The 9,098-nt window shown below is 66.1% G+C and overlaps 1 protein-coding gene across 1 annotated transcript; it reads left to right on the top strand.

Annotated features, from left to right (window-relative positions):
• Positions 1 to 2,037: 2,037 nt before the first annotated feature.
• On the top strand, positions 2,038 to 8,583 carry LOC137145081 (transmembrane protein 53-A-like). Its single transcript, XM_067535681.1, has 3 exons — positions 2,038 to 2,159; positions 5,205 to 5,825; positions 6,931 to 8,583. Exons 2-3 carry the CDS (start codon positions 5,252 to 5,254, stop codon positions 7,293 to 7,295), a joined length of 939 nt encoding a protein of 312 aa, XP_067391782.1. The 5' UTR covers positions 2,038 to 2,159; positions 5,205 to 5,251; the 3' UTR covers positions 7,296 to 8,583.
• The last annotated feature ends 515 nt before the right edge of the window (positions 8,584 to 9,098 follow it).

Below are 9,098 nucleotides of genomic sequence, written 5' to 3'. Positions count from 1 at the left end.
AAGCCGTGCCCTGAACAGCTGGGCCTTGGATTTCCCAGCAGTGAGGTTGCAGATGAGACACAACACTAGAGACCGAAGTTGCATTTTGTGTCTTTGCTGCTCTGTCCTCTCCCCTCTTGTGTGTTTCTAGTTTTGTCTTCTAGGAAACGGGGTTGGACTTTAACAGCAATAGCAGCTCCAGTCCATCTCCACTAACATCTCTCTCCCCCCGGAAGGGCAGTTATTAATACCATGAGAGAGCCTGCCAAACAAGGGCGCTTTCCTCCTAAAACTCTCTCGGGCTATAGGAAAAGGGAGCAAGGGATGCTGTTAAATTAAACCCTTACTTAAAACTTGACCTGTCACAGGCTTTCGCCGTTTCTCTTTCTTTTCTACAGAACAGGTAACAGCATGTCGAAGGGTGTGTGTGCCACGGGGCAAAGCAGGCTGAGGTCTCCGGGTACCAACCCCCAAACCGTGGGATAGGGACAGGCTCATGTGAGCACTGATGCTCTGGCCCCGATATTCTCTGGTAAATTAGCACAACTATGGGCAGCAGCAGGGCTGACGAGGTCATTTAGTGAGCAGCAGGGTGGGGAGCTGTATATTTACATCCCATCCTGCGGGCCACTGGATCGCTGGGCAGAGAAGCCAGATTCCGCTAAGGAAGAGAGTATAGAACAGGCAGCATTTTGTAATCCGTTTTCTGTGGGAAGAGAAACCCTTTAGACGCCGGTGATGCTCATGAATTATGTTATGATAACTGTGCCCCTTCCTAGCAATCTAGAACAACCCTACAAACGGGGACACGCTTTCTAGGGCAATGCCAGTTCTGCAGCCTAGCTTGCCAATGCTGCAGAAGTCTGTCTACCTGAAAACGGCTGCAGCTAAAACCTTGCCGTGTCCAGCGGCTGCTGCTGTGGGACAAGACCCGTTACTGGTCGGCAGCATTTACCCTCGTCCGTTTCCAATCTCTTATAACGATTTGATCTTGGCTTGTTTTTCTTATGTTATTTCTTGTATTAAAGCCCCTTCGTCGGCTTCCTCTTTCTCTTCAGTGTAAGGTTCTTATGCAGACCCCGGGCACTGAGGACCTGAGTCAGCACCGACTGACGTTAGGTCTTGCATTCCTGGTTGCCATTTGGTTTCTGTGTTTACCCCCCTCAGAATTCCTGTGCAAACTCTGCCTTGTACTAGGGGCATTTCTAGCCGGGATGAGCGAGGCCCCGGCCAGGGGCCCTGCGTACCTGCTAGTATCTGGCAGTAGGATCACTGTGGGTTTAGGCCCCTAACCCGTGTTTAAGAGAAGGAGCAGGGCCTGAGCGCAGTGAGTGGATGTTCGGGGAAGCCCTCTTGGGGGTTTAGAGCATTTTGATTCTAACTTGGTTGATGCGACTCATATAAACCTTTGTGTGCCTAGAAGCTCTTGCACCCTGCATGTTGGGAGGCTGCCTATGGTAAATTCCTCTCTCTCCAGAGACAGCGAGGGCCGGGCGGCCATGCAACTGCTCACGGGGGCCGAGGAGGCCGCCTGGCCCAGGGCTGCAAGGCAGATCGGCTTGAGCAGCTAATCTGCTGCAGGTAAGTGTGCAGGGGCTCCCCTCCCGCACTGCCGGCTGCCCAGGCTCTCACGGGGGGGGTCCCGCGTCCCCCCGCTTGGCAGCAGGCAGAGGGGCGCCCGTGTGACTGTTTGCAGGAGCCAGCATCTGCGCCGGGCAGCGGCTGGTCCAAGGCGCTGGCGTCCCCCGTCCCAGCGCCCTGCAGTGCTAGGCCCGCCTGCTTTCTCGCCACCCCCCAGCAGCAGCCGCCCCCCGACTCTCCCCTGCTCCCCGACTTCAGCCTCCTGTGCCCGGCCCGGGCCTGTCTTCTCCAGACAAACCCTTCTGGCTGCCTTGCAGTGGCTGTGCGGGGCTGGGGCTGGATCTGCCCCGGAGCTACCCCACGGCACAGATCTGCCCCCTGGGAGGAGGGGCGGGTTCAGCTCCCTGGCACTTTATGGCCCCCCCCCCTCTAGCCGGCTGGTAATTTGTAGACGGTCCCCGAGAGGGAGGGGGCGGAGCCTGTGTCGTGGGGGCGGGGCCTGGCGCGCAGGCTGCGGGATCCGGGCGGCTGCATCCTTCCAGTGCGTAGCCGAGCGAGCAGGTCGCGGTCCTGGTCCGGGCGGAGCAGGGCCCGCCAGGGTGAGCCGCGCCGGACCGGGCCAAGTGAGGGGTGTCGGGGGCGGGCAGGGAGCAGTGGGGGTGCATGGAGCGGGGCGCGATGGGGCATGGTAGTGGGGTGGGTGGGGAATGGGGGGGTAAAGAGCTGTGGGGAGCAGCAGGGAGCAGTGGGGGGCATGGAGCGGGGGGCGGGGGGAGCAGTGGGGGGCGTGGAATGGGGGGTATGGAGCGGGGGGGTGGGGAGCAGTGGGGGCATGGGGGTGGGGAGCAGTCAGGAGCATTGTGTGGGGAGCAGTGGGGGGCGTGAAATGGGGTGCATGGAGCAGGGGGTGAGGGGGCATGGAGCGGGGGGGTGGGGAGCAGTGGGGTGTGTGGAATGGGGGGCATGGAGCGGGGGGGTGGGGAGCAGTGGGGGCATGGGGGTGGGGAGCAGTCAGGAGCATTGTGTGGGGAGCAGTGGGGGGCGTGAAATGGGGTGCATGGAGCAGGGGATGAGGGGGCATGGAGCGGGGGGTGGGGAGCAGTGGGGTGTGTGGAATGGGGGGCATGGAGCGGGGGGGTGGGGAGCAGTGGGGGCATGGGGGTGGGGAGCAGTCAGGAGCATTGTGTGGGGAGCAGTGGGGGGTGTGGAATGGGGGGCATGGAGCAGGGGGTGAGGGGGCATGGAGCGGGGGGGTGGGGAGCAGTGGGGGTATGGGGGTGGGGAGCAGCCAGGAGCACTGTGTGGGGAGCAGTGGGGTGCGTGAAATGGGGTGCATGGAGCAGGGGGTGGGGAGCAGTGGAGGTGTCTGGGACCTTTGAACCCGAGGTCCTGTCGGTTCTGTGGGACCTAGCACCCCCCGTGCTCCCCGGGGGCGGAGGCTGTCCCCCCAGTGCCTGCCTTGTCTGGGCGGTGCTGTGTGGCAGCCCTGCTCTACCCCAGAGCTGATGCAGCCTGGGACGGGATGGGGGCCGTGCCCGCGCTGTCCTTCCTCCCCACCGGCTCCCCCTCGCTGGAGCCCCGGCCTGTGCTCTGCCCGCAGAGCCTGTGAGCTGCGTGAGGACCTTTGCCGGGCCGGGCGACGAGCCCTGCCGGCCGTGGGCCGAGTGCGGGCTGTGCTAGCCCGGCTTCCCCGGGGCATGGCCTGGCGCGTCGGAAGCAGCCGTGCGGTCTGCAGCCTTTCCACCAGCTCGTGGGGACCCGGGAGCAGCAAGAGGGCAGGGGCAGGGCCCGTGAGTGGCAGCTGCCCGTCCAATGAAGCAGCTGTGGCTCATTAATAGGATTACACAGGCTTGCGTGTCCCAGGCATGAGCGGGAGCTCTGCCCCTTGGAGCTGCCTTCTGTGGGGCAGGCACCGTGTCTGTGGGACCCTGCTCTCAGGATGGGTGGCCTGGCTACCTGGGTCGGCTGGAGGTGACCGGGAACTAAGGGGCTGTCCCAGACGTCAGGAGGCGGGCGTGGTTCTCTGAGCTGCCGTCTCCCACGCGCACACCTGTTTAGCGGCCCCCCCCACACTCCGACGCTCCACCCAGCCTTCTCCCTGTGGGCACAGGTGGGCCCGGCCCGCAGTGCAGGGCTGGCAGGCGAGCAGGTGCCGTGGTGAGGGGGAAGCCCACGTAGTCCGGACGGGACGAACCGGATTTCACTGTGGGGCCAGTAACCGGCTTGCCTGGCCTCCGCCAGCCGCCAGGCTGGGTCAGAAGTACCAGGGGTGCTAAGGGGAGCCTGGAGTCCAAAGGCTCTGCCGAGCAGGCGGCGTCTGCAGGGAGCAGGGCAGGTGGCCGTGTGGGGCTGGTGCCGGCGGCTTCGGGCAGCCCAGGGGCTGTGGTGGGTGTAGGGGAGCATCCCGGGCTCCCGGCCCTGGAGGGAGGGCAGGGGGCGAAGGGCAGAGGGTGCCAGGGATGGAGCAGTGGGGAGCAAGGGGTTGCTTGGCTGGCGGCCAGCGGCTGGAGGTGGGTTTTCCCGTCGCTGGCCGGGGGCCAAGGCTCAGCCCCTTTCCTAGTCACATGCAGCATCTCCTGCCCCGGGCTGAGCGCGGTTGTGTAATGGGTTATGTAGCCACCTGCCGGCGCGTCACACGGCACTTCATGTCCTGTACAAAGCCCTCCAGGCTGGTAGGCCGCCACCCCCTCCATCCCTGCAGGCCCCCGGGGAGGCTGGCTGTTTCTCTGTGAACGGCGGGGCGCGGTGGATGCCCCGTCCCGGCTGGCTGTTTCTCTGACGTGCGGTTCCGGGCAGGCCCCTGGCCTGTGTGACACCGGGGCAGGCGAGACAATCACTGGTGCCTTCTGGTCTTGGAATCGATGAACTTGGAGCCCAGCCCTGCTGCCACGAGCCGGGGGCCCTGGCTGTACACCGGGGCCCGGCTACCGGTTATGGGCCATGCTTGTATCTGGTATCCAACACCGAGAGCCCAGAACGGGGCAGCGCTGGGGCCGAGCCCTCTTCAGCTCTGGGTCTGGGTCTGGGTCTCTGGGCCTGACACCTCAAATGGGGCGGGTGCATCCCCCACCCCAGCCCGGGGGCCCCTGCTGGCTGTGGGCCAAAGCGCTGCTCCCATCCAGCCCGGCTTGGCACTTCCAGTGGCTCGTTAGAGGGGGGGTGTTTGCCGGGCAGGTCCAGAGCCTATAGGGCTGGGCGCAGCAGCGGGTCCACAGCTGGGTGGGCACTGGGGGATCTCGCGTCCCTTTGCCGGGGACTGGCACGCTCTGGATGTGGGGCTGGGGCCCGTTTGCAAATCCACCCCCTGGGGAGAAAACGTTCTGGAGCTGGCGAAGGGGGGTGGGTTTGCTGCGCCAGGGCAGGACAGGGCAGGGCTGGGAAGCAGGACGCCTGGGTTTAGTTCTGGCGCTGGAGCAGTGGGGGATGGGACCCAAGGACTCCTGGGTTCTGTTCCCTGCTTTGCCACTGACTCACTGTGTGACCTGGGGTACTGCCTCAGTTTACCTCCCCCCTAACCACAGGGGACAGTACTCCCCGCTGCTGGGGATGGTGGACGCGCTGGTCAGTGGCGGGTCGGGGAGCGAGGCTCCGATACCCCGTGCTCACTCCACCGGCGCCTGAGCCTGCCCGTGTATATCTTGCAGGGCTCCCCAGCCTGGATGCCGGAGGCAGCGCGGCGGCAGCGGCTTGGATGCAGACGGAGGAGGCTGGAGGCGCCCGGGCCACCTCCGCGGTGCAGCCTGGGGGTGCAGAGCCCCCCCCCTTGCAGGGGATGCAGCCTGCGGGCTCAGCCGAACTCCCTCTTGCCCCGGGCGTGGCAGCAGCGGTGACAGTCGTTTCCAGGACCATCCGCCTGTACAGTGACAGCCCCGCCGCCCCGGTGCCGGGGGGCAGCAGCCCTTCCAGGCCCCTGGTGGTGCTGCTCCCCTGGTTCGGTGCCCGGCCCCGCTCCATTGCCAGGTACCTGGAGCTGTACCTGCCCCGCGGCCTGGACGTCCTGGTGGTGGAGAGCGCGCTGAGCCACTTCCTGTGGCCCCGGCGTGGGCTGGCCTACGCGGCCGGCGTGCTGGGCCTGCTCCAGGACAGCCGGCTCTTCTGCGCCCGCCTGCTGCTGGTCCACGCCTTCTCCATCGGCGGCTACACCTTCGCCCAGATGATGGTGCACCTGAGCCGGGAGCCGGCGCGGCACCGGCAGCTGGCAGCGAGGATCCGGGGCCTGATCTACGACAGCCTGGTGACGGGCAGCCTGGGGGAGATGGCGCTGGGTGAGTGGAGTCTGGGCAGGCCCTTGCTGGGCAAACACTAGCCCATGAGGAGAGGAACGAAGCAGAGGGAGGGAAGGGCCAGATCTTGCCCCAGCCGTTCGGGAGTCCTGTCCGGCCCGGAGATCCCCGGTAGGCGCCGTGGTACCCATGCCACGCCGGGTGCCTTCCAGCCACGCAGCTCCTTGCGTGGCGGAGCCGGCGGCAGGGAAGGGGAGCGGAAGTGATGTCTCCAGAGGCACAGGCCGCTAGCGAGCTCGTTCCAGGAGAGCTCCTGCGCGGGGGGGGGGGGGGATGAGAACAGCCACAGCGGATCAGCGCCGTGGCCGTGGTCTGTCCAGCCCAGTGTCCTGTCCGACAGTGGCTGGTGCCTGAGAGGAGATGAACAGACCAGGGCAATTATCCACCCCTTGTCGACTCCCAGCTCCTGGCTGCCAAAGGCTAGGGGAGCCCAGGGCTGCCCCCCTGACCATCCTGGCTCAGAGCCGTCGCTGGACCTGTCCTCCCGGAGCTGGTTATAATTCTGGCCTTCGGCGCGCCCCCGGCCGTGCGTTCCACAGGCTGGCGGGGCGCCGTGGGCAGAAGGACCTCCTTTGTTTAAAGCGTCCGCACGTCAGGATGGGGGTTGATGCAGCGGCTGGCTTGGCTGTCCCCTCTGCTGAATGCTGCCCAGAACCGGCTGCCCCGGCCCCAGCCTGGTCCTTTCCTCCTGGGCTCCCACCACCACCACCCCCTTCCCACCACCCTGGGGCCAGCGCCGGCATGGGGCAGGGCCAGGAGGTGTTTGAACAGCCCCGGGAGCGTGCCAGGAGCTGCTCGTGCTCCAGTCGTGGCAGATGCTGCCTTGGCCCGGGCCCCGTCCTTAGACCAGAGATTTGGATGGAGCAGGGGCCGGGCGAGGGCTCGGCCGTACCCTGGGTGCAGGCCTTTCCTCACCCCGTTAGCAGCGTCCCAGCGTTCTGCGTCTGACGGAGCGGGCCGGCGGGGCAGAGGGGATGAGCTGGGGCGGGACCCGGCGGGCTGAGCCGCAGCCGGACTGATCCCGCTGAAGTGCTGGGTTAAGTCTGCGTCGGGCCCGGTCGCTAACGGCCCTTCTTGCCCCGTGCAGGCGTGGCCCAGATGACCAGCCCCCCGGCCTTCCGGCCCCTCGTCCGGGGAGGCGCCGTCCTCTACTTCAGCCTCTTCCGCTGCTGCACGGTGCGGTACTACAAAGCGGCGCTGGGCGTGTTCTTCCGGCCGCCGCTTCGCTGCCCCGTCCTGCTCTTCTACTGCCGCAACGACCCCCTGAGCGACCCCGCCCTGCTGCAGGAGCTGCTGGAGGGCTGGCGCAGGGCGGGGATCCGGGTGCAGGCCCAGGGCTGGCAGGACTCGCGCCATGCGGCTCATCTCCACCGGCACCCCCAGGAGTACCAGGCGGTGCTGCGCCGGTTCCTGGAGCAGCTGGACACGGTCCTGGTGCGAGCCAAGCTCTAGCAGCTGGTGGGGGGTGGGGGTTGCCCAGTGGGGCAGGGGCACCTCCCCGGGACAGGGCAAGAGCTGCTGCTTTCAGAGAAGGGGAGCCAGAGCCTGCCGTCCTCTGCCAGGCAGCCCTGCCATCAGGCAACACAGCCTCCCACTGCGCCAGCCGCCGGCTCTGCCGGGCCATGGGCACGGGGTGGCCTAGGGCACTGTGGGGAAGGTAATGTCTGCTCCAGGGCGGACACCCCACCCGGGAGGGGGGGGAAGCTATTAACCCTCTGTCCCAGGCGGGCATGAGGGGCCCTGCCTGCTCCAACCCCACAGCTGAGGTGGTGCATTCCCCCCCGGGGGGGCAGGACGGCTGGTGCAGCTCTCCCCACCACCCATTCCATCTCTGGCCCGGGCCTGGCTGCTGCTGGTGGACGCGCTGTCTAAATACCAGCCCCCAGCTCAGCGCCTCTGCCTCTCCCCGCAGGCCCTGGCTCCACACAGCCCCCAGCTGCCTTTCTGCACCTGCCCCCGCCCTGCGGAGAGCAAAGACCCCAAAGGTGGGGCGCAGGGGACGCAGGCTGAAGGGGGGCTCTCTGGAGTGTGACTCCAACCCTCTTTTATGCTCCTTTCACTACAAGTTTTGTTTTAACTGCGTCTATAAATTGGTGTGAATCACGGGGAAGCCTGCCCTGGTTCCACAGCACCGCTGGGGCAGGGCTCGCTGCCGCCTGCCCTTAGCCCTGCTCCGGGGGGCTGCAGGCCCACTCCTCCCCAGGCCGGGTTACCCCCACTTCTCCCGGGGGCTGGGGCTCTGCCAGGCTGGCGGCACAGCGCGGCTGCCCCGCGGGGCCAGGCCCCTGCCGTACCACACCAGCCCGGGCCCGGCCCTGGTGCTGCGTTACTTTATTAGTCTTCAGGACACAATTACACAACACTGGACCCCAATGTGCAAAGTTAAAGCCTTCCAAGGGGGAGGGTTGGTGCTGCAGGGGGGCCGCCAGGACTCGCCAGCAGCTGCGGGGTCAGGAAACGGAGATTTAGAGGGGTAGAAGTCAAGTGAAGGAAACAGCGGCCCAGCCCCACAGAGTGGCTAACGGCCCAGGGTTGCAGAGTGGTTCCCAGGCCCCGTTCTGGCTGGGGGGGTCACTCCGGTCATCCCGCCTAGCCCAGAGCAGCTGCTGCCCCACACCGCAACATCCCCCTGAGGCTGGGCAGGCTGCAGGGGACCTGGAGCCGGGACCCCCACAGCAAGTGCTCAGGGTGCAGCAGGACTAGTTCCCAGGGCCTCTGCAGAGGGACAGGCTAGGAGAAATGGGGGCAGCCTCCGGCCAGCAAGGGAGGGGCAGGGGCCAGTCCAGGGGGCTTGGTCCAGGTTGGAGCAGCCCTACTAACAAACAGCCTGGGTGGGGTGGGGAGGTGTGTGTGTGTGTGTGGGGGGGGGGGAAGCCCTCCCATACCAGAAATTCCCTAGGGGCACATCAGCCGGTTAATAGGAAGCAGGGCTGAGCCTGTGTACACATTTATAAAATCCATTAAAGCCCAGGTGCCCCCGGCCGGGGCCATGGCCAGGCTGAGAGCGAGGTACCCGTGTCTCACTTCGCTACCGTGGGCGTCGGGAAGGGCAGGGGCGGGAGGCACCGCGGGAGCCCCGCAGCCGGGCCCCAGGGGCAGCACTAGCAGCTGTGGGGCTGGGGGAACGGCCAGGCTGCAGGGAAAGCAGACGGTGGGGGGGTGGCCTGGTAGGGCAGCTGCGGCCGAGGTAGGAGAGGAATTTGGGGGGGGGGGGAGCAAAGCAAAAAGGGAGGGTGCGCAGTGGTGTGTGCAGGC

This window comes from Emydura macquarii, unplaced genomic scaffold, assembly GCF_026122565.2.
Source record: "Emydura macquarii macquarii isolate MOO-44397 ecotype Brisbane River unplaced genomic scaffold, CSIRO-AGI_Emac_v2 contig_380, whole genome shotgun sequence".
Classification (NCBI taxonomy): Eukaryota; Metazoa; Chordata; order Testudines; family Chelidae; genus Emydura; species Emydura macquarii.
The sequence above is the reverse complement of the archived record's forward strand: the minus strand, read 5'-3'. Positions and strand labels throughout refer to the sequence as shown.

Bases quoted from the DNA above. Each gene is read 5' to 3' on its own strand.
- LOC137145081 (XM_067535681.1), top strand. From the start codon at position 5,252: ATGCAGACGGAGGAGGCTGGAGGCGCCCGGGCCACCTCCGCGGTGCAG. The intron at 5,826-6,930 runs GTGAGTGGAGTC...TGCCCCGTGCAG, and splicing joins CCTGGGGGAGATGGCGCTGG to GCGTGGCCCAGATGACCAGC.